We start from the raw sequence: 24,278 nt of genomic DNA on the forward strand, positions 1-24,278 counted from the left end.
TTCCACTCAGGATCTGAGAACCATCCTGATGTTTCCTGAGCCCGTCCTGAAAATGTGTGCATGGGAAATACACTCTGTACATGCTCAGATGCCTTCTGGTTGCTCGGCTAACCCCCTTCTAGTCCCATTTCCATTTCCAAAATGAGAGGCGCTGCCCGGAGGCCAAACCGTCCTCACGTCCTCAGATGGACTTGGGCCGTGAAAGCACTCTGCACGCACTCTGAGAGCCTCCTTCGCTGCAGGAACGGTTGAAGGATCTGGGTATGTTTAGCCTGGAAAAGAAGAGGTTGAGAGGAGATATGAGAACCATCTTGAAAAGTCTCAAGGGTTTTCCTACAGAAGAGGGAGCGACCTTGTTTTCTCCTCCTCCGGAGGGTAGGATTCGAACTCGAACCAATGGGTTCAAGTGATAATGAAGGAGATTTGTAAGAGCCGTTTGGCAGTGGAACGGTCAGGAGGCGGTGGGCTTTCCTTCCTTGGAGGTTTTTAAGCAGAGGCTTTCGGCCTTCCCTAACCATGATTCTGTGATCCTCTCCTTTTCATACGCTTGCATGCTTGAAGACTGTATGCTAGTTCATGTACGCAACAACAGCCTAACGGACATTAAAGGTAAAGGCCCCTCTGTTCATGACTGGTATACTTATGGATGGCAAAGTATTAGGGGCAATACTTTGAAGTCTGCACAGTTTCTGAGAACCAACCTAGACTTGACTAGGGAAATACATATTTGCATTTAAAGTAAGTGTGTGTGTGTGTGTGTGTGTGTGTGTGTGTGTGTGTGTGTGAATGCAGATTGTTGTTTGATTCTGATGGGGCTGCAGCCGGCCTGTAATGGAATCATAGACTAATTATTATTATTATTATTATTATTATTATTATTATTATTATTTATACCCTGCCCTCCCCAGCCAGAGCCGGGTTCAGGGTGGCTAACACCAATGAAATCACAGTAAAAAACATGATAAAGGTAAAGGGACCCCTGACCATTAGGTCCAGTCGTGACCGACTCTGGGGTTGCGGCGCTCATCTCGCTTTACTGGCCAAGGGAGCCGGCGTACAGCTTCCAGGTCAAGTGGCCAGCATGACTAAGCCGCTTCTGGCGAACCAGAGCAGCGCACGGAAACGCCGTTTACCTTCCCGCTGGAGAGGTACCTATTTATCTACTTGCGTTAGCGTGCTTTCGAACTGCTAGGTTGGCAGGAGCAGGGACCGAACAACCGGAGCTCACCCCGTCGCGGGGATTCAAACTGCGACCATTCGATTGGCAAGCCCAAGCAGCACAGTGGTTTAACCCACAGCGCCACCCGCGTGCCTGTCTTCCAACTTCCCTTTGAGATCCTGCATCGGCAAAGACTTAGGCAGGCATAGGCATACAATCTACCCTGGCCTTAGGGCTAGATAGGTAAAGGTAAAGGGACCCCTGACCATTAGGTCCAGTCATGGCCGACTCTGCGGTTGCGGCGCTCATCTCGCTTTACTGGCCGAGGGAGCCGGCATACAGCTTTTGGGTCATGTGGCCAGCATGACTAAGCCGCTTCTGGCGAACCAGAGCAGCGCACGGAAACGCCGTTTACCTTCCCGCCGGAGCGGTACCTATTTATCTACTTGCACTGGTGTGCTTTCGAACTGCTAGGTTGGCAGGAGCAGGGACCGAGCAACGGGAGCTCACCCTGTTGCGGGGATTCGAACTGCCAACCTTCTGATCAGCAAGTCCTGGGCTCTGTGGTTTAACCCACAGCGCCACCCGCCAGCCCAGAAATGAAGGAAGAGACTTGCTTGAAGATCCCGGGCCCCAGGGAAATTAGACTGGCCTCGACTAGAGCCAGGGCCTTTTCAGCCGTGGCCCCGGCCTGGTGGAACGCTCTCCCACAAGAGACCAGGGCCCTGCGGGATTGGACATCTTTCCGCAGGGCCTGCAAGACTGAGCTGTTCCGCCGGGCCTTTGGGCAGGATGCAGTTTGACTTCCTTTCCTTTGTATAAAACAAGCCCGAATTAGGCCCCCAACCTGCTCACAGGTCCTTGTATGTCTGTTTTCATGCTTATTGTGTTGTTTTTATGTTGTTAGCCGCTCTGAGCCCAGTCTCGGCCGGGGAGGGCGGAATACAAATAAAATCTTATTATTATTATTAAAGAAGAATGGCAAACCAAGCTGACAGACTATGCCAAAATGGCAAAATTAACCAGGAAGCTTGGGAACGAAGACAAGAATTTTAAAAAAGAACGGGGAAAGTTTATAATATATACACAACAAGATCATTGTAAGCAGGTTGGAAGATTGGCAGGATTTTAAACAAACTTGTCATGTAACATAATGTATAGATAACCTAGAAAGATAAATCCATTGGTTTTGAATCCATTGGTTTGGGTTTTGAATGCTACTCTCGGTAGTGGCACCTGCCCTGTGGAACTCCCTCGCTGCGAGAAGCCAAGTTACAGGGAACCAGGCAGAGGGCCTTCTCGGTAGTGGCACCCGCCCTGTGGAACTCCCCCCCACCAGATGTCAAAGAGAAAAACAACTACCAGACTTTTAGAAGACATCTGAAGGCAGCCCTGTTCAGGGAAGCTTTTAATGTTTGATGCATTACTGTATTTTAATATTTTGTTGGAAGCCGCCCAGAGTGGCTGGAGAAGCCCAGCCAGATGGGCGGGGTATAAGTAATATTATTATAATAATTGTTATTTTAAAAATATTGGAGAAGTATCGATATGCCGTTGAAAATAGGACCCCTGGAAGGGATGGGGAGAATTCAGAGTAATCTCGGTAACTGGATTCGGAATTGGGTTTTGTTGTATGTTTATATTTTGGAAAATCAAGTAGGAATTTATTTCCGAAGAAGAAGAAGAAGACTGTATGCTAGCTAAGTGTGGGGAGTGAGAGCGCTGAAAAACTCCAGTGTGTAGCCGAGCCAAATTTGCAGTTTCTCCTTTCAGAATCGATTCACCTGCCAATCTAGCTGTCCAATCGCACCTGCGGAGGGAAGGGCCTAGGGGAAATTTCAGGGGAAAAGGGAGGGGGGGGGAAGAGAAAGAAGTAAACAGTCTCGTTTAATTTATTGCATTTTGCTTCCTGGTGTCGGACTCTGAACTCTGGGCAAAAGACTCTGCGAGGCTGGACGGTGGAGGGACGTTTCAGGGGCGCACGGGGACCACGATGGCAGCGCCACACAGCTGGGCCACCAAACCGAAGGCCACCGTGCCGCCCCATTATTATTCGGGGTTCCTGGAGAAGAGGAACGCCTGGGAAAAGGTAGGAGAGACTTCAGAGTCTCTTAGGAGAAGGATCAGAAAGCTGAACTGCAAGTTTTGTCGCTGTTAGCAAGGAAGGAAGGTGACGGGGCTTTGGCCCAGGATCCCCACACAGCAGGATTTTTTTTTGGGGGGGGCAGGCAGGATGATGAACCCCAAATCCCAAAATTTCGGATCCCCTCCAAAGTTTTGCAGTTGTTTTGCAGGGAAAACACTGCCCCAACAAATGAGTGATTGGTGCAATAGACATGGGGTTTCAAGATACATTGAGTGAGATAGATAAGCAACCCAAGACTTATTAAGTTCAGATAATTGTGTGCTTTTGGTTTGCCTCGAATTTGGGGAACTTACCGTTTTCGCTGCTGTGTCTCCAAAACGACTGGGTAAAGGTTGTGGGAAAGTAAACTCAAAGGATTGGGGCTCCAGGAAACCTTTCGCTATGACAGCTTTTGCTATTTTCCTTTCTTTTTAAAAAAGTTTAAGGAAGGGAGTGATTGAGGTTGTGTTCTGTGTGTGGGGGAAAGAAATAGAAGGACTTTTGTTCCCCGTCCACCTGCTCAGTACTCTTCTCCTGATGCCAGAAATTGGGGAAGGAGACAGCCAACGGAGCAGGTTGGCAGTTGAGGCAACAGAAACAGGCCTGGGGAACTCTCTGCCACAAGGTGTGACGGAAGGCTTGGTAGATGGCTCTGAAAAGAGGTGGGAGGAATTTGGGGAGGACAAGATGGTCTAGTAGCCCCTCTGTTCATGACTGGTATACTTATGGATGGCAAAGTATTAGGGGCAATACTTTGAAGTCTGCACAGTTTCTGAGAACCAACCTAGACTTGACTAGGGAAATACATATTTGCATTTAAAGTAAGTGTGTGTGTGTGTGTGTGTGTGTGTGTGTGTGTGTGTGAATGCAGATTGTTGTTTGATTCTGATGGGGCTGCAGCCGGCCTGTAATGGAATCATAGACTAATTATTATTATTATTATTATTATTATTATTATTATTATTATTATTTATACCCTGCCCTCCCCAGCCAGAGCCGGGTTCAGGGTGGCTAACACCAATGAAATCACAGTAAAAAACATGATAAAGGTAAAGGGACCCCTGACCATTAGGTCCAGTCGTGACCGACTCTGGGGTTGTGGCGCTCATCTCGCTTTACTGGCCAAGGGAGCCGGCGTACAGCTTCCAGGTCAAGTGGCCAGCATGACTAAGCCGCTTCTGGCGAACCAGAGCAGCGCACGGAAACGCCGTTTACCTTCCCGCTGGAGAGGTACCTATTTATCTACTTGCGTTAGCGTGCTTTCGAACTGCTAGGTTGGCAGGAGCAGGGACCGAACAACCGGAGCTCACCCCGTCGCGGGGATTCAAACTGCGACCATTCGATTGGCAAGCCCAAGCAGCACAGTGGTTTAACCCACAGCGCCACCTGTGTGCCTGTCTTCCAACTTCCCTTTGAGATCCTGCATCGGCAAAGACTTAGGCAGGCATAGGCATACAATCTACCCTGGCCTTAGGGCTAGATAGGTAAAGGTAAAGGGACCCCTGACCATTAGGTCCAGTCGTGACCGACTCTGGGGTTGCGGCGCTCATCTCGCTTTACTGGCCAAGGGAGCTGGCGTACAGCTTCCGGGTCATGTGGCCAGCAGGACTAAGCCGCTTCTGGCGAACCAGAGCAGCGCACGGAAATGCTGTTTACCTTCCCGCTGGAGCGGTACCTATTTATCTACTTGCACTTTGACGTGCTTTCAAACTGCTAGGTTGGCAGGAGCAGGGACCGAGCAACGGGAGCTCACCCCGTCGCAGGGATTTGAACCACCGACCTTCCGATCGGCAAGTCCTAGGGCTCAGTGGTTGAACCTACAGTGCCACCCGCGCCCCCCCCAAAAAAAACATGATAGGAAAAAAATAAAAGAAAACCCAATTTAAAATACAGGTTAAAATGCAATTTAAAATGCAGCCTCATTTTAAAAGTAGCCGATAAATCAAGACTATAAGGGGGAGGGAAACATAAGGGTCAGACTGAGTCCAAACCAAAGGCCAAGCAGAACAGCTCTGTCTTGCAGGCCCTGCGGAAAGATGTCAAGTCCCGCATAGAGCTGGAAGGGACCCGAGGGTCATCTAGTCCAACCCCTTGTAGCTCAGGAATCTTTCGCCCAATGTGGGACTTGAACCCATGGCCAACTGAGCTATCCCTCATGCCGTGTGTGTGTGTGTGTGCGCGCGTGCGCATGCATGTAATTAACTCTTTCTTCCCCTGCTGCTGTCCTGATGAGAAATCTTAGTATCAAAGGAGTCGCAGCGGTTCTCAACCTGCGAGTCCGCAGATGTTGTTGGACTACAACTCCCATCATCCCTGAGCTCTGGCCTTGCTAGCTAGGGGGTGATGGGAGTTGTAGTTCAACAACATCTGGGGACCCACAGGTTGAGAAAGGCTGTGTCGGGGGATCTCCCTGCAGAATGAAATGCCAATTTTCTTCAAAACCACAGCAGAGGAGGAAATTGCTTGCTTGTTTGTTTGTTTGTGATATAAGTAAAAAAAAACCTGCTCCTTTTCCCTTATGGGGTAGCCAAGAGCCCATATAGAGTCCCTTTGTATGTTCTCTATCGGTAGGAGAAAATAACAGAGGCCAACCAGAGAATATTGAGAAGCAAAGCACCTCGTAAGCCTGATTTTATTAAAACTGCTGCAACAAGAAAGTTTCTTTACAACTGCTCTGATTTTTCTCTTCCCCCTCCCCCAGGAGTACAAAAAATATTGGGCAGGTCTCCGAGAACTGAGTCTCTATTTCTACAACACCAGCAGAGATGCCCAGGTAATGGCGAGGAATTATATTCACACATATATCTTGGCTTTTTGGGGGATGGGGATATGGGGGAGACTGCCCTAAACTCTAGAAATTCATAAATGGTACAATTTTGGTTATTTGGGATATGGAGGGAATATCTCGACTGCAGAGGAATTTCTAGGCAAAACAACCTGGCCAAGCTAGGACCATTAGGAAAAAAATTCAGGGCAAATGGCCAAATTTCAGAGGCAATTCAGCAACAAAACAATGTTTTGAAAATTTACTCCATCGGCGTTCGGGGAGATGACTAGCTTGTGTCTCTAAATTTCAAGGGGTCTACTCTTGAGTAGGGACGTCGGGTGGCGCTGTGGGTTAAACCACTGAGCCTAGGACTTGCCGATCAGAAGGTCGGAGGTTCGAATCCCCGCAATGACGGGGTGAGCTCCCGTTGTTCGGTCCCTGCTCCTGCCAACCTAGAAGTTCAAAGGCACGTCAAAGTGCAAGTAGATAAATAGGTACCGCTCCGGCGGGAAGATAAATGGCGTTTCCGTGCGCTGCTCTGGTTTGCCAGAAGCGGCTCAGTCATGCTGGCCACATGACCTGGAAGCTGGACGCCGGCTCCCTCGGCCAATAAAGCGAGATGAGCGCCGCAACCCCAGAGTTGGCCATGACTGGACCTAATGGTCAGGGGTCCCTTTACCTTTACCTTTATATATATATTTTTAAAAAGAAGGTGGACAGCTGCAAAGTGAGCAGGAAGGAGGCGCAACAGAAGTTAGCTCTCTGCGGAGAGACGGAGCACTTTTTTAAAAAAATCATGAGGACTAAAAACTTGGGTGTTGACTCTACTTGCACTTCCTCCCCGCAGCACGTTGAGAAAATTGACCTGGCTGATTTCCTGTCCGTTGCTGATGACAACCCCCCACGAACTGCGGCGGCCTGGCCCGCGGACGGAGTGGGACTGAACCTAAAAACGCGAAGCCAGGAAGTGAAACTGAAGGTAAGAGATCCTTTGTGCCAAGTCCAAAGATATCTCCTTGCTTGCAGAGACGAGAGATGAGGCTTGTTCCATTGATCGTCAAAAACTCCAAGTGATTTATGCATAAGGTAAAGGGACCCCTGACCATTAGGTCCAGTCGTGAATGACTCTGGGGTTGCGGCGCTCATCTCGCTTTATTGGCCGAGGGAGCCGGCGTACAGCTTCCGGGTCATGTGGCCAGCAGGACTAAGCTGCTTCTGACGAACCAGAGCAGCGCATGGAAATGCCGTTTACCTTCCTGCCAGAGTGGTACCTATTTATTAAGAAGAAGAGGGGGATGGAAGTCAAGTTCTGAAATGTCAAAATGAATGTAAAATTAGTGAAATGCATAGAACTAGTGAAATGTATAAACTTGAAAATTATAAATAATTCTTTTTTTAAAAAAAAGGAAGCAGAGAAGCTTCTGGAAGAAAAACTTTCCTTGTCTGTGTTGAACAGAATTCCCTTCATCAATATTTTCATTGTATGTGAAACCAAAACCGGTGCCCATGTTCACTGAGTGCCCTGTAGAATTTTTTTATTTTTATTTATTAAAAAGATGTTTACAACAGGGTCGGTTTAGCTAAAACCGTTTGTTCTCGGATCATAGATATCTGTTCTGCTTTTGTTTCCAGTACGCTTGGGGTACTATACCGTTATCTGTAGATCTTTAGGTTACAAAGACCTAGTTCTGTCCAGCTAATATGTAACAGGGAACAACGCAGGTGTTTGTATATCTTTAGGTTGCAAAGATCTACATCGCAGCCATCTTTCCTTGTACAAACAGTACCAGCACAGATATTTGTAGGTCTTTAAGTTGATTATGTTGGAGGGAGAGGTTTGGAAGAGCGATTCAGCAATGGCTATCAGAGTCTCACTTTCCCAGACAGAACGAGCAATGAAACATAGCCCGTTCCTTCGAAATCTGCACTTAATAGTCAAAGATGACGGGCACCATGTTGTCTAACCCTGGTATACAATATTGAATTGGTTAACATTGACAAAGTTAAGTTTTTAAAACTGGGATTGTTCTTTTCAGATGGAAAGCCTTGAGTCGCGAGAGCTATGGAAAGGTTTTATTCTCACGGTTGTGGAGGTGAGTTTATTCCCTCCTCCTCCTCTTCTTCCTCTTCTTCCTCTTCCTCCTCCTCCTCCTCTTCTTCTTCCTCCTCCTCCTCTTCTTCTTCCTCCTCCTCCTTCTTCCTCCTCCTCCTCCTCCTCCTCTTCTTCTTCCTCCTCCTCCTCTTCTTCTTCCTCCTCCTCCTTCTTCCTCCTCCTCCTCTTCCTCCTCCTCCTCCCCCCCTCCTCCTCCTCCTCCTCCTCCTCCTCCTCCTTCTTCTTCTTCTTCTTCTTCTTCTTCTTCTTCTTCTTCTTCTTCTTCTTCTTCTTCTTCTGTTTTAGTGATTTTTTGTCATGTTTTTTAAAAGGAAGCAAAGATCTATGGAGAGCAATTGATAGTCTAAGCACCCGACCACCACCATGTGGGAAGAGAAACTGACGTCGGGGCAATTCAGAGAGGCTATTTAAGGGATAAATCAGGAAGTTTTGGCTCGCAAAAGTTTACATCCCGTGTTAGTCTTACTCAGAATAAGGACATGAATGCGCCTGACAGACTTAGGGCTATGCATTTCAGTGAGTCTACTCTGAGTACAAGATAGTTGAATACAACCCGAAATCTCTAGCTTGGACAATGGGAAGTAATCATATAGAAGCTTAGTCCTGCAAAAGGGGAGGTTTTCAATTGTAAATAGGTCCAGTGTGAAATTTTTGGATTTAACATGTAGGGTTTTGAACATGTAAATAACGTCAGAAGATTATCTCATTCGTTGTGGGGTGATTTAACCCTTCTCCCTAGCTGCAGTCCTAGATGAAATGACTATTTAATATGTCTGAAGTGCAACAGCAGAGATCATTAACTAAATGGTTCATTCTACTTGTGTTTCAGTCAAACAGCCAAGAGAGGGGCGGGGCGGGGGTGTTGCCGAGCGACCAAGCTGAGTGACATCACGTTTGCTGAGGTAGCAAGCACTCTGATTAGCAGAGTAGCTCTGAGAGAATTTTTCCTCTGAACGTTTGGTTGAATGTCTCCCTACTGTAAATCTCTCTGCTACAAGGCTGGTTTACTTCTCAAATTATACACACTGCTTTTGTTCAGTACAGTGGTACCTCGGGTTAAGTACTTAATTCGTTCCGGAGGTCCGTTCTTAACCTGAAACTGTTCTTAACCTGAAGCACCACTTTAGCTAATGGGGCCTCCCGCTGCCGCGGCGCCGCCGGAGCACGATTTCTGTTCTCATCCTGAAGCAAAGTTCTTCACCTGAAGCACTATTTCTGGGTTAGCAGAGTCTGTAACCTGAAGCGTCTGTAACCTGAAGCGTATGTAAGCCGAGGTACCACTGTAAAGTGCTGTCAGGATTTCTTTTATCTCCGGGCTCCATCTGCATTGTTGAAGTCACTTAAGCGACACCTCTAACCCCAAACTCTGTTCTCCCGTAGATGAAAGTCCCAACCACCCTAAGTTTGCTCCCTGGGCACTTCTGCATGTTGTCTGAAGCACTCGAGAAGGAAAAGCAACGTCGATCCAAAGCTGACATGAGAGTCGAGAAGCCGCTTCCAGAGTGAGTGGACTGTAAACCCCTGGAGGCAAAGATGTGTTTATATTTTGCCAGGGGAAATAATATGCACTCGGTGTTACTGGTGACTTTTAAACTTAGTAGGGCTACAATTTTCCACCCTGCAGTTTTCCTTTTACAGTGGACCCACGGGTTACGTTACCTTCGGGTAATGTAACTTTTGGGTTGCAAATGCGGCAACCCAGAAGTGTACGCGCGCCGCGCACATGGGCAGAAGTGCTTAATTGTGCCGCACGCGTGCGCAGAAGGGTGCCTCTGGTTACCAAGATTTCGGGATACGACCAGGCCTCTGGAACGGATCCCATTCGTAACCGGAGGTACCACTGTACAGCACTTATCGAGGAGAGCGTACCTTGACACGTGTTGGAAGTGCAACAGCAGGGATCATTCAGTTTGCAACTTAGGGGTTAATTCTGCAAGTGCTACAGTTTGTTGGCCAAGAGGGGGACCGGTGGAGCTGTTGCTTAGCAACCAGGAACAATGGCATGATGCTTGCTGAGGCTGCACTTGCTCTCATTTGGATCCCACCAAGCAGGGCAAACGTTTTTTAAGTCCCGCCAACACTCCTTGCAATGCAGCAGAAGATTATTCACACACAATGCCGTCTGGGCCAAGGCTGTAGTTTTTGCAAAAGATCTCTGCTTTATTTATTTCCGCCCCAGCTGTTTCTTTAAGGTCTCCAGGACGGAGGCCGAAGTCCTTCTGGAGAAGAACGAAAACTGTGGGAATATGTTGCTACGGCCAGGAGGGGATGGCAAGAGCGTCTCTGTGACCACCCGGCTGAAGGCGAATGGGTGAGTTTGGCAAGGCAAAGCCATTGCAGAAAATTCCTTTTCCTCCTTTAGTCCACCATCGCCTCCCTTGTCATCCACACACACACATACTGTATTTTTCGCCCCATAGGACGCACTTTCCCCCCTCCAAAAATGAAGGGGAAATGTGTGTGCGTCCTATGGGGCAAATGCAGGCTTTCGCTGAAGCCTGGAGAGTGAGAGGGGTCGGTGCGCACGGACTCCTCTCGCTCTCCAGGCTTCAGGAAGCTATCCGCAAGCCTTGGGAGCTCCATGGGAGTTCCCGTCGGGCTCCCAAGGCTTGCGGATAGCAGCCTGCATCCCGAAGCCTGGGGCGCGCTACACAGTGCGCCCCGGGCTTCGGGCAGATATCGGGCAGCCCCACAAGCTCGGGGGACAACGGGGAGGCGGAGCACCACCATCCTGCTGTTCCCCAACCTGGTTTGCGGAGTTGCCTGCATCCCGAAGAGAGATGCCTTCATCCCGAAGCCTTCGGGCAGATATCTGCAAGCCTGGGGAGACCGAAGCGACTTCCCGCGGGTTCCTTAGGCATGCGGATAGCAGCCTGTTCTGGGGGCTGGGGTCGGGGGAAGCCCCGTGCCTGGAGGGGAAATATATTTTTTTTCTTTATTTCCCCCCCAAAAAAACTAGGTGCGCCCTATGGGCCGGTGCGCCCTATGGGGCGAAAAATACGGTACATCATGATTTGTGTTACACTGACAGCTCAAAAATCATGAAACAGAAATCATATGGACTTCAAACCAGTTTTGGACGATATATCGATATATATTTTGCCCTTCCTTAATGTCCTTCATATGACCTGATGGTGATTTTGTTGGGGAAAACATCCTTTGAAGCCAAGACGCAAGCTTAAAATTGAACACAGCCAAACATGCAACAAAGAAAAGCGTTGAAATATAGGCTGCAAAACTTTAAAATGTGCCCTTTCCAGCGAACTCCATAAATATTCTCTTTAAGAGCTTCTTCTAAAGTTTTCCGCTTCCCCTAGAATAGAAGCAGGCCACAAGTTTGAAAGTTATAAAAAGGTTTACTTACCAATGCTCCAAAGGTCGGAGTCATGTGCTTTTCCATGCAGCAGTTCGAAGAAGATGCACAGGCAGAAAAAAAAGTTATTGGTTACAAAATGGTAAGAGCTAAACTATAGTGTATAGGGAAAAGCTAGTTTCAGGCTCCATTCTTGTCTGAAACAGAAGAGGCTTGTTAAAGCCATGCGGTTGGAGGGAGCAATTCAGAGAAGGAAAGCTTGGTTACCTCTTTCCTCCCAAGGTAAGGGGAAATGACATAGGCAAAGCCTGTCAGGACAGCTTACTCTATGGCATTAACCCTTCATGCATTTATTAGACTGAAGCATGCTGGTTATATAAGGCGGGTTTAGCCTACAAATTTTACATAATCTCTTTTTCTTTCCTTTAACCCCCCCCATTCTTTTGCTTTTGTTTTCTTCCTTGTTAAATTTGCGAATAAAAAACCCTTTAAAAAACAAACACCTCAATTCTTACAAAAAGACATTGCTCAATTTCCCTCTTTCCCCCGTATCTGGTGCAGGATCGTGTCTATAAAGCACTATAAGATCAACCTGACCGATGGAGAATACATCATTGATGTCGAAGAGCCGGTGAGTTGTGCTGGGGCCGTCACTAGGTGGCAGGGCAAATGTTTTGTAAGGACAAGGTTCCAGACTACCGTATTTTTTGCTCTATAAGACTCACTTTTTCCCTCCTAAAAAGTAAGGGGAAATGTGTGTGTGTGTGCATCTTATGGAGCAAATGCAGGCTGTGCAGCTATCCCAGAAGCCAGAACACCAAGAGGGGTTGCTGCTTTCGCTGCACAGCGATCCTTCTTGCTGTTCTGGCTTCTGAGATTCAGAATATTTTTTTCTTGTTTTCCTCCTCCAAAAACTAGGTGCGTCTTGTGGTCTGGTGCGTCTTATAGAGTGAAAAATACGGTAAATCCTACATATCGTGAGTTGAAAGGACCTGTTAGCAGATGGCGGGCCAAGACCTTTCTTCACCTGAGACCCCAGAGAGCAACTGGTCTCTCTTAAAAGAATACAGACACAAGAGTCTTTCCTTATTTAAAAAAAGGAAAGGCTCCAGTACCAGATGGATTTACGGCAAGCTATTATAAAGAAATGAGACACATCCTGCTTGTACCAATGAAAGAAGTTATGAACAATATTATGAAGAATAGAGAAATCCCAGAAACATGGAAAGAAGCTTTTATTACACTTATTCCAAAACAAGACTCTGACCTAACACAAGTTAAAAATTACAGGCCTATTTCACTGTTAAACACAGATTATAAAATTTTTGCTAGTATACTAGCAAAGAGAATGAAAACGTTATTACAAGAGATTATACATAAGGTTAAGCGGGTTTCCTTCCTGGCAGACAGATGAAAGACAATATAAGAAATATAATCAATATTTTAGAATATTTGAATGCCAGGAATGAGAAACAATGTTAATATTTGTGGACGCTGAAAAGGCCTTTGACAATATATCATGGGACTTTGTGTTAAAGAATCAAGAGTATTTCCTTAAAAGTAACAAGAAGTTTCTCACATTTCAATTCACGATTTGATCCCTGAAAGGCAGGCTTGACTTAGTAGTTGCATAACAATCTGTGAGAGCCAGAAGACAGCAAGATTAGGGACACAGGATCAGGCCCAAATGTCTGTGTGGACAAGGGGGCACAAGGTATCAAGGCGAGCAAGCAAGAACAGGCAGGCTCATGCAATGGAAGAATTTGTCAGTTTTGTTTCTCTCCATTTCTCATTTTCTCCATCTTAAAGTTCAGCTCCCCATATTTCTGGAGCAATTTGCATATTTGCTTATAAAAAGAATAATCTGGAAAACGAGCGAGGTCCCAGCTAAAGAAGAATGGCAGCTTAAACTGATGGACCTAACATACAGAATAAGAGAACAAGAAAAGCATATGTTTAGGGAAGATTGGAAAACGTTTGTTGAATATATGTGGGGAAATTGTGCACACCTGAAAATGTTGGCAGCATTGAGATAAATTAAACAGCGTAAATAAGTTTTGATGGATGTAATGGTGGCATACTGAACGGTTTACTTTTTGTAAAATAACCACGGATTTCTGATATGCAAAATGAACCAGAGAAGGAGAAGGGAAGTTGCTGATATTTTAAGGATGTTTAAATGGATATTCTAAATTGTAAAACAGAAAATTTAATACAAATCATAGGGGAAAAAATAAATAACAATGAATCCTCCAAACAAATCAAAAACCATACATACTTCACAAAAATTCTTCCGATTTTTGGTTGGAACCCCTGAACACATTTTTGTACGCCATTTGGAGTAATGTACATACAGTGGTACCTCAGGTTACATACGCTTCAGGTACACAGACTCCGCTAACCCAGAAATAGTGCTTCAGGTTAAGAACTTTGCTTCAGGATGAGAACAGAAATCGCACGGCAGCGGCAGTGGGAGGCCCCATAGGCTTCAGTGGTGCTTCAGGTTAAGAACAGTTTCAGGTTAAGAACGGACCTCCGGAACGAATTAAGTACTTAACCCGAGGTACCACTGTAGATATTCAAACAGATCCATATATCTGTGGAAATAACTTACATGATCTTAGGGGAAATTTATATATTTATGAAAAGGTTTGCTTAGGGGAAACTGCATGCAAAAACGTTGCATATTAGACAAATTTGCTGGCGAGTTTATCTTGAGGACTTTTTAAAAAAGCAATTCACAGACTGATGTGGAAAGGCAGGGAGCTGAACTTAAGACGGGAAAAACGAGAAAACGAGAGAAACAAAAACGGACAGATTCACACACAGCCATTTTCCCTGCAGGGCTGTTCTTGGGGTTACTGCAATGCTGAAAACAGAGAATTTCCAACTCTTCGCCAAGCCCTGGTAAATGTTAGTGAATCGTGTCCCCCTCTTTCTCTTTCCTCAGTTTCGCTGCTCATCGCTTGCCAAGGTGGTGGAATTTTTTGTAAACAGCAGCAAGCGCATCCTGGTGCCCCTATCTCTCGACGAGAGCTACGCCATGACTCTAGGTAGGTTCGTGGCTCAAGCCCTCCTCTACGTTGTCGGAACGCGTTACAAATTTCCCCATAGGAATCAAAGGAAATTGTTGACTTGTTATGTGAACCCTCGCCTAAGGAGAGATACCGGAGAAGGCAACATTCTCAGGTAGCAGGGCCTGCATGTACTTTGACTCGCTGCCCGGTATTTAACTTAATCTATGTTGCCATTGGTGGCGCTGTGGGTTAAACCACAGAGACTAGGACTTGCCAATCAGAAGGTCAGCGGTTCGAATCCCCGCAATGACGGGGTGAGCTCCCGTTGCTCGGTCCCTGCTCCTGCCAACCTAGCAGTTCGAAAGCACATCAAGTGCAAGTAGATAAATAGGTACCACTCCGGCGGGAAGGTAAACGGCATTTCCGTGCGCTGCTCTGGTTCGCCAGAAGCGACTTAGTCATGCTGGCCACATGACCCGGAAGCTGTACGCCGGCTCCCTCGGCCAATAAGGCGAGATGAGCGCCGCAACCCCAAAGTCGGCCACGACTGGACCTAGTGGTCAGGGGTCCCTTTACTTTTTTATGTTGCCGTTGGTTTTACAAAGCTCAACGTAACTTGCAAATTTAATCAGTCAAATGTGTAATTATTTCTGCGCTTCCATGCAAAGGAAATGCAATTTTAACAGGGCCAAAAAATAAATGTCACCAACTGCATATCATTTGTGCCCTGAAAATCATCTTCTTCATCATCTTCATCATCATCTTCATCATCTTCTTCTTCATCATCTTCATCTTCATCTTCTTCTACTATCCCTCATAGCTGAGTGAGATTGTCTTCTATAAACATGGTCTTAACCGTGAGTCCGTAAGTGACTGTGGAGGCCAATTCTGGATCCACACGTCCTTCCACAGTGGGGACATAAGTTTCCGGGCAGGAGTTCATCACGGTGTGGATTTGCCAAGTGTGCCTTCCACTTAGCACGTTTCTCCCTTTTGTCCTGAGTTTGAGTGTCTTCAAAGCCCACGACACCTTTGGTAAAGGCTGTTCTCCAACTGGAGCACTCGCAGGCCAGTGTTTCCCAGTTGTCAGTGTTTATACCACATTTTTAAAGATTTGCCTTGAGACAGTCTTTAAACCTCTTTTGTTGACCACCAGCATTACGCTTTCCATTTTTAAGTTCGGAATAAAGTAGTTGCTTTGGAAGACGATCATCAGGCATCCACACAACATGACCAGTCCAACGAAGTTGATGTTGAAGAATCATCGCTTTGACACTGGTGATCTTTGCTTCTTCCAGTACACTGGCATTCATTTGCCTGTCTTCCCAAGGGATGTGTAAAAATTTTCTATGGCAACAACAGCAGCAGAGGAGAACAACTGGTCTTTCGCTGGGTTTGTTTCCGTTGCGGACATGGGACAAATATACAGACTTAGTGAGAGCTTCTACTTTTGTTTCTGTGTTTGCCAAGATCTGTAATTGCAGTTTCTTCTCGTTTTGCAGAGATCATGGAGACGGATAAAGAAAGTGGAGAGACTGCCCTGGTGGCCCCGCGCATGCCCGGTATCCTGCCGCGACCCCCAAGAGGTGTGACAGTTCGCTTGCACTAATCCTGAGGCTAAACTCATGTTAACCTCCCTGTTCCTCTTCCCCGGGGGCCAGAAGTTTGGGATGCCGCACCCAACCTTTCTATGGTCTTTATAGGGACGTGGGTGGCGCTGTGGTCTAAACCACTGAGCCTCTTGGACTTGCCAATCAGAAGGTCAGGGGTTTGAATCCCCGCGACAGGGTGAGCTCCCCTTGCTCCGTCCCAGCTCCTGCCAACCTAGCAGTTTGAAAGCGCACCAGTGCAAGTAGATAAATAGGTACCACTCTGGCGGGAAGGTAAACGGCGTTTCCATGCTCTTTGGCTTCCATCACGGTGTCCCGTTGCACCAGAAGTGGTTTGGTCCTGCTGGCTACATGACCCAGAAAGCTGTCTGCGGACAAACGGCGTCTCCCTTGGCCTGAAAGTGAGATGAGCGCCGCAACCCCATAGTCACCTTTGACTGGACTTAACCATCCAGGGGTCCTTTACCTTTACCTATGGTCTTTAGCATCTGGTCCTATGTTTGGAGGCCAAGGAAAGTCGAAGACGGCTGTGTCTCTGGGTAGCTCTCTCCTCCATGATTTTTTAAAAGTAGGAGTCTATCACTGCCCCCCACCCCCATGGAAGTTCCTGTCACGGGAGTGTGCTGGTCAGTAAGGTAAAGGTAAAGGGACCCCTGACCATTAGGTCCAGTCGTGACCGACTCTGGGGTAGCGGGGCTCATCTCACTTTATTGGCTGAGGAAGCCGGCATACAGCTTTCAGGTCATGTGGCCAGCATGCCTAAGCCTCTTCTGGCGAACCAGAGCAGCGCACAGAAACGCCGTTTACCTTCCCGCCAGAGTGGTACCTATTTATCTACTTGCACTTTGATGTGCTTTCGAACTGCTAGGTGGGTAGGAGCAGGGACCGAGCAACGGGAGCTCACCCTGTCGCGGGGATTTGAACCGCCGACCTTCCGAACAGCAAGCTCTAGGCTCTGTGGTTTAACCCACAGCACCACCCGTGTCCCTTCTCCATCCTAGCATGTCCAAATTGCATCCATCTGTCCACACAGCAGGTGCAGCCAGAGAAGGAAAGAATTCCCAGTCTCCGAAAAGCTTGCTTCCCCCTCCGCCGTTCCAGCCCCCAATTCCCGCACGGACTTCCAAGCCTGAGCATGTCTATGAGGCCGAAGATGCCCCAGACCAGACGTACGTGAACGACGAAGGTAATTCTTTGCCGACGGGTCTTTAGATAGGATCTGAACAGGCTTTGTGGTTATTTCACGGGCCTCCGTGTTGCTTTCACAACAAGCCTGCAAGGGAGGCCAGGATGAAAGGGAGAGTCGGGAACTGAAATATGTACAGCCGGTGGGAAACGAAGAAGGGGGGAAAATAAGAATGCTAAAATGTTTTAACTATTGAAATGGAATTAGGAAATGAGCAGAGAGGGAGGGAGGGAAGGGAGGCATCATGGAAGCAGGGCGGTAAGTCAACCCTTAAATTGTTATAAATTTGATGTTAATTGGCTAAAATTCCTGAAATGCAATAAAAATTGCACCCCCCAAAATGCGAGAGTCACTGACCCAGACTCAACCAGCGAGGTTTGTGACCGCATAAAGGTTTGAATGTCAAAGTCCTGTGCTCTAACCACTACGTTGCGCTGCCTTGTAGCTGGTTCCTTGCAATATAGGTAAAGGTAAAGGTACCCCTGCCCGTACGGGCCAGTCGTGACTGACTCTGGGGTTGTGCGCTCATCTCGCTTAAGAGGCCGGGAGCCAGCGCTGTCCAGAGACACTTCCGGGTCATGTGGCCAGCGTGACGAAGCTGCTCTGGCAAGCCAGCACAGCACACGGAAAGGCCGTTTACCTTCCCGCTATAAAGCGGTACCTATTTATCTACTTGCACTTAATTGTGCTTTCGAACTGCTAGGTGGGCAGGAGCTGGGACCGAACGACGGGAGCTCACCCTGCCGCGGGGATTCGAACCGCCGACCTTCCGATCGGCAAGTCCTAGGCTCTGTGGTTTAACCCACAGCGCCACCCATGTCCCTTTCCTTGCAATATGCAGGACCCTAAAACAGCGATGCAGAACTGGCAACCTGGACTCTTAACTCCCATCAGCCCCAGCCGATGGTCAGGTGGTTTATTGTGGTGTAGTGGTTAGGGTGTTGGACTAGGACTTGGGAGACACGAGTTCGAATCCCTCTGCTTGGCCATAGAATCGTGGAATTCTAGAGCTGGGTCATCTAGTATAAGCCCTTTGAAGTAATCCAGAGGAGGTTATTCTTATCTTCTTAAGCCACTTCTTTTGGATTTTATCTCTTTTTCCCTTTTTCCCAGATGTTGCTGAGATGAGACAGACCAAGCCATTCAAAGGTAAGCGAACATACTTTGTGGCACTTTTAGGAATAAAGGTGTCCAGGGCAGCTGTTTACCAGCTCCATCTGGTATGCAGGATGAGACGCTCCCTGCCCGCAGACTGTCTCGCCAGAGTGGTGCATGTCCTGGTTATCTCCCGCTTGGACTACTGCAATGCGCTCTACATGGGGCTACCTTGGAAGGTGACCCGGAAACTGCAACTAATCCAGAATGCGGCAGCCAGACTGGTGCCTGGGAGCGGCCACTGAGACCACGTAACACCGGTCCTGAAAGACCTACATTTTCTCCCAGGACGTTTCTGAGCACAATTCAAAGTGTTGGTGCTGAGCTTTAAAGCCCTAAATGGCCTCAGCCCAGTAGACCTGAAGGAGCATCTCCATCCCATCATTCAGCCCTGACATGGAGGTCCAGCGCTGAGGGCCTTCTGGCAGTTCCCCCCCTGCGAGAAGCAAGGTTACAGGGAACCAGGAAGAGGGCCTTCTCAGTGGTGGCACCCGCCCTGTGGAACGCCCTCCCATCAGATTTCAAGGAGATAAACAACTATCTGACTTTTAGAAGACATCTGAAAGCAGCCCTGTTTAGGGAAGTTTATAATGTTTGGTGTTTTAGCGTGTTTTTAATATTCTGCAGGGAGCCGCCCAGAATGGCTGGGGCATGTACCGTATTTTTCGATCTATAAGATGCACTTTTCCCCTCCTAAAAAGTACAGGGAAATGTGTGTGCATCTTATGGAGCGAGTGCAGGTTGCGCAGCTTTCGCTGAAGCCAGGAGAGCAACAGGGATCAGCGCGCACCGATCCCTCTTGCTCTCCTGGCTTCGCTTCGCTGGAGAGCCTCTGCGCAGCTTTCCCTCTCTGCACAGCGCCCCTTCAGCGAAGCGGGAGGAGAAACGGAGTCACTTCCGTTTCTTCTCCCGCTTTGCTGGTGAGGTGCTGAGCAGAGAGGGAGAGAACATTTTCTTCTTGTTCTCCTCCTCTAAAACAAGGTGCGTCTTATGGTCTGGTGCGTCTTATAGAGCGAAAAATACGGTGTGTATAAAAAAATTGTGCCCTCCGCTTGGGTTGTAGACAGAAGGAGCCTGTCAGCCTCTAGTGCTAAGGTTGTTTTTTCCCCTGTCCCCTTTGTTATTTCCCACCTCACAGAGTTTAAAGCTGTCCCTGTACTCCCGACTCCCGGCAAATCTCCCTGTGGACCCAGCCCCAGGAAAACTGGACAGGCGCTCCCTTCTCGCCTAGCAATGTCATTACCTAGAAGTTTTTCTACTGGTGAGTCTTGTGCATTTATCCATCTGCTTAGTGCAAAGTTTTTAGCGGGGGCAATTAGAATAAGATCCATTATTTGATTATTACTATAATCCCCCCTCCCAAATGTATTTTCTATAGTTAAGTTTTAACCTCTGTCTTCAGTACATTTTATAGTTGTACTTCAAAAGTCGAACGGAATCTGTTCTGGAAGTCCGTTCAACTTCCAAAATGTTTGGAAACCAAGGCACGGCTTCTGATTGGCTGCAGGAAGCTCCTGCAGCCAATCGGAAGCTGCATCGGATGTTCAGCTTCCGCAAATTGTTCGCAAACTGGAACACTCACTTCCAGGTTTCGATCGTTTGGGAGCCAATATGTTCGAGAGCCAAGGCGTTTGAGATCCAAGGTATGACTGTATTTCATTTTATTGCTATGGCTAGTGGCTGATGCAAGTAAAGATTATTCTGTTTGACTGTAGTGCCATATGAGCAAACTTTGCGGCCATCGCCTTGCTGTGGTTAATTCAGAGTCACTGTGCCTCTGTTCCAGATGTGAAATCGACCAATCAATCTTTATTATGGTCCAGAGACCCAACAAATTGTTACAAAGCAATGCACAATTCAGACAACCTCCAGGTTGGGGACGCGGGTGGCACTGTGGGTTAAAACACAGAGCCTAGGACTTGCCAATCAGAAGGTCGGCGGTTCGAATCCCCACGACGGGGTGAGCTCCCGTTGCTCGGTCCCTGCTCCTGCCAACCTAGCAGTTCGAAGGGAAGTAGATAAATAGGTGCCGCTGTGGCGGGAAGGTAAACGGCGTTTCCGTGTGCTGCTCTGGTTTGCCAGAAGCGGCTTAGTCCTGCTGGCCACATGACCCGGAAGCTGTATACTGGCTCCCTCGGCCAGTAAAGCGAGATAAGCGCCGCAACCCCAGTGTCGGCCACGTCTGGACCTAATGGTCAGGGGTCCCTTTGCCTTTACCTCCAGGTTAAACAAGCATTTTGTTCAGACTTAAAGCTAGGGATCATTGGTTCTTGCAACCACCGATAAAAACTTCGCCACTGCTAATGTTCTAGCGTTTGTCCGGTCTTCCAATCTGACATAGTGAGCTGATGTGAAATCAGTAAGCAAGGAAAGCCCGCGGTATAGTAAATGCTCATTCTACTCAAGAGTAGACCCATGGAAATTAATGAGCATGACTGACTTAGGCACAGTAATCGCAATGGGTTTGCTCTTTGGGTTAAAAATTGAGGGGGCTACTTTGTTGAACGACAGCGCCCCTGTTTCTAAAAATCACCGTTGAATTCTGAAATTCCACCAAACTCACTTGAAATTTCACATGGGCTCCCTGCCATGTTTCCCCTAAGCCCCAGAGCTCTGCTGCGCATACACACACACACACAGAGAGACACAAACACTGTTAACAGAAAAATCCGAGGGCTCCCTTGGACAAAAAACAAAGACACCAACCAGGATAACTTGGAGCAAAACAGCAGCCTGTAGGCTTGGCCTTTATTGATCTGTTGCAACAGGGTGCTCCCCTCACCTGCAGGAGAGAGGAGGGACCCAGAAAAATGGTGTGCAAGGCCTTATAAAGACTTTTGAAATTGCCACCCTGTAGATCAAGACCACCCCCAGAAACATCAAACATACATCACAGAAGGGGTGTAACCTAAGACCACTCCTCAGATACATCACACCTACATCACAGAATAGGCGGTCTAAAACAGAAATTTGAGTGTTGTTTTTCTCCTGTCCTTGTTTATCTCCTGTCTGGCAGGTTACTTGACTGGATTGCCTGGGGAGCCTGGCCAGTGTTTTGTAGTGATAAATACTTAGTTCCTGGGCCAGGTCACAGGCTCACACCCTAGTCATATCTTAAATGTGCCCTTAAGAAGGATTTGTGAAGGAAAAGACAATGGGGAGGCTTTTCCATTTTGACCTTGCAGAGAAAAGATTTGGTCGGTTTAGGAATCAAAATGGTTCCAGGTTGGCCTTCCTGTGCTGATCTATGTACGTGCTTGGTTGGTACACTTATGAACATTAAAGGTAAAGGTAAAGGTACCCCTGCCCGTACGGGCCAGTCTTGACAGACTCTAGGGTTGTGCGCCCATATCACTCAAGAGGCCGGGGGCCAGCGCTGTCCGGAGACACTTCCGGGTCACGTGGCCAGCATGACATCGCTGCTCTGGCGAGCCAGCGCAGCACACGGAACGCCGTTTACCTTCCCGCTGGTAAGCGGTCCCTATTTATCTACTTGCACCCGGGGGTGCTTTTGAACTGCTAGGTTGGCAGGCGCTGGGACCGAACAATGGGAGCGCACCCCGCCGCGGGGATTCGAACTGCCGACCTTTCGATCGGCAAGCCCTAGGCGCTGAGGCTTTTACCCACAGCGCCACCCGCATCCCTTGAACATTAAAGGTAAAGGTAAAGGTAAAGGTACCCCTGCCCGTACGGGCCAGTCTCGACAGACTCTGCACTATGAACATTACCATATATCTAAGACCATAAAATTCCTATCACACTCACACAATGCTTATGTTTTTCTGGTTAGGGATGACCGAGGAACTGGAACGCAAACTTCAGGAACGGAGGGCGACGCTTCAGGAAGACTGAGCTGTCTGCACCTCTCACCAACGGGCCAAGCAAAGGACAGGGCGGCCGGTGATCCACTCTGGAAGGCTGCCGGCCAGAGATTTCATGGTTTTCCTGCACAAGTCTTCCTCTGCTCCGTGTCACAGCGTGATCTCGCAGCCGTCCGTCCTTCCCAGAACTGTCCTCTTGCTTCAATAGAGGCGGCTGTTTTACCCATCGCCGGGAACCAAGTTGAAAATATCCACCTCCCTGACACCCAGCACTGTTTGAAAAAGGGCAAAGGGTACTCTTAAGAGGCTAAAAACTTGCACGTCTTCCAGCTCTCCCTGAGCTGTTGCAATGCTCCCGTCGGAATTGCAAAGAGAGGGCCGGCTTTCTGAAAGGGCGGTTGCAAAGGATAGAATAGGCCAGTTTGTTGGCGGCTGCGAAGGGGAGCATGTTATAGGAGGAGCTAGGAGCCATTTCTTTGCTACATTCCATTTTGCACAACTATGCAGGGAGTCACCTGCCACGGGTAGGCAGAGGTAAACGAGAACGCAGCAATGAACGGATGGAAATTTTACCTTTGTGCGGTCGTCTCCCCCCCCCCCCCATGCATATTCAACTCACTGGAGGTCCTCTAAATAATATAAATGGGTGATCTCTTGCAGCATGAGGTGCCTTGTTGTTGTTTAGTCGCTTAGTCGTGTCCGCCTCTTCGTGACACCCTGGACCAGAGCACGCCAGGCACTCCTGTCTTCCACTGCCTCCCGCAGTTGGGTCAAACTCATGCTGGTAGCTTCGAGAACACTTTCCCACCATCTCGTCCTCTGTCGTCCCCTTCTCCTTGTGCCCTCCATCTTTCCCAACATCAGGGTCTTTTCCGGGGAGTCTGCTCTTCTCATGAGGTGGCCAAAGTACTGGAGCCTCAGCTTCAGGATCTGTCCTTCCAGTGAGCACTCAGGGCTGATTTCCTTCAGAATGGAGAGGTTTGATCTCCTTGCAGTCCATGGGACTCTCAAGAGTCTCCTCCAGCACCGGAATTCAAAAGCATCCATTCTTCGGCGACCAGCCTTCTTGATGGTCCAGCTCTCACTTCCATACATCACTACAGTGGTACCTCGGGTTACATATACTTCAGGTTATAGACTCCGCTAACCCAGAAATAGTGCTTCAGGTTAAGAACTTTGCTTCAGGATGAGAACAGAAATTCTGCTCCGGCGGCGAGGTGGCAGCAGGAGGCCCCATTAGCTAAAGTGGTGCTTCAGGTTAAGAACAGTTTCAGGTTAAGAACGGACGTCCAGAACAAATTAAGTTCTTAACCTGAGGTACCACTGCACTGGGAAAACCATAGCTTTAATTATACAGACCTTTGTGGGCAAGGTGCCTAAAGGTAAAGGTAAATCCTCACCATGCAAAAGGAAGCGGGGCTGACTTCTGTGTGGATGTGCTCAGGACGGCAACCTCCATTTCACTCCAACGGAAAATGGAAAGACTCTGGCCTGGGGAGTGGCGGGGAGAAGCGCGGTGCTTCACACCGGGAAGTTGTCGCTTGATGTCGCCACCGCTTGAGCAGGGAGGAGCTGGAGTTCTTGCTTTCTGTGCAAAAGGTCCAAACGCTGCCATCATATGGCTTAAATAATTTCATTTTTGGAAACTGGACTGGTATCACAAAGCCGACGCCAAATAAAGATATCTGATATCCCTTTTTTTTTAAAAAAAAGAAATATTTTTTTGTCTCTAATATGTTTCTATACACACGTGTTCAGTTTGGTTGTTTGTTGCGTCTAATGTCTCACTCTCCCCATAGGGAGCTCATAGTTAATTATCCTCGCAGCAATTCCAGCGAGGCAGGCAAGACCGAGAGGCAGTCGCTGGCTCCAAGCCTGCCCATCAAGCTTCATGGCTGAGGAGGAATTCGAACCCAGACCTCCCAGATCCTAGTCCAGGGGTCAGCAAACTTTTCCAGCAGGGGGCCGGTCCACTGTCCCTCAGACCTTGTGGGGGGCTGGACTAGATAGAT

The 24,278-nt window shown here is 48.0% G+C and overlaps 1 protein-coding gene across 3 annotated transcripts; it reads left to right on the forward strand.

Annotated features, from left to right (window-relative positions):
* Window positions 1-3,054: 3,054 nt before the first annotated feature.
* STAP2 (signal transducing adaptor family member 2) lies at window positions 3,055-23,982 on the forward strand. 3 transcript variants are annotated; one of them, XM_028713904.2, is made up of 13 exons: window positions 3,055-3,248; window positions 5,986-6,057; window positions 6,899-7,030; window positions 8,088-8,144; window positions 9,545-9,666; window positions 10,344-10,475; window positions 12,039-12,108; window positions 14,428-14,530; window positions 15,997-16,080; window positions 17,141-17,290; window positions 18,404-18,439; window positions 19,584-19,706; window positions 22,236-23,982. In XM_028713904.2, exons 1-13 carry the CDS (start codon window positions 3,153-3,155, stop codon window positions 22,295-22,297), a joined length of 1,239 nt encoding a protein of 412 aa, XP_028569737.2. In that variant the 5' UTR covers window positions 3,055-3,152; the 3' UTR covers window positions 22,298-23,982. The 3 variants fall into 3 exon arrangements, with proteins under 3 accessions (XP_028569737.2, XP_077777916.1, XP_028569736.2); XM_028713903.2 differs by having other exon boundaries at window positions 3,056-3,248; window positions 17,138-17,290; XM_077921790.1 differs by lacking the exon at window positions 6,899-7,030 and having other exon boundaries at window positions 17,138-17,290.
* The last annotated feature ends 296 nt before the right edge of the window (window positions 23,983-24,278 follow it).

This window comes from Podarcis muralis, chromosome 18, assembly GCF_964188315.1.
Source record: "Podarcis muralis chromosome 18, rPodMur119.hap1.1, whole genome shotgun sequence".
Lineage (NCBI taxonomy): Eukaryota > Metazoa > Chordata > Lepidosauria > Squamata > Lacertidae > Podarcis > Podarcis muralis.

Excerpts from the sequence above, each read along its gene's own strand:
- STAP2 (XM_028713903.2), top strand. The coding sequence starts at position 3,153 with ATGGCAGCGCCACACAGCTGGGCCACCAAACCGAAGGCCACCGTGCCG. Across the intron at positions 9,667-10,343 it reads GTCGAGAAGCCGCTTCCAGA|CTGTTTCTTTAAGGTCTCCA; the intron begins GTGAGTGGACTG and ends TTTCCGCCCCAG. Across the intron at positions 14,531-15,996 it reads GAGCTACGCCATGACTCTAG|AGATCATGGAGACGGATAAA; the intron begins GTAGGTTCGTGG and ends CTCGTTTTGCAG.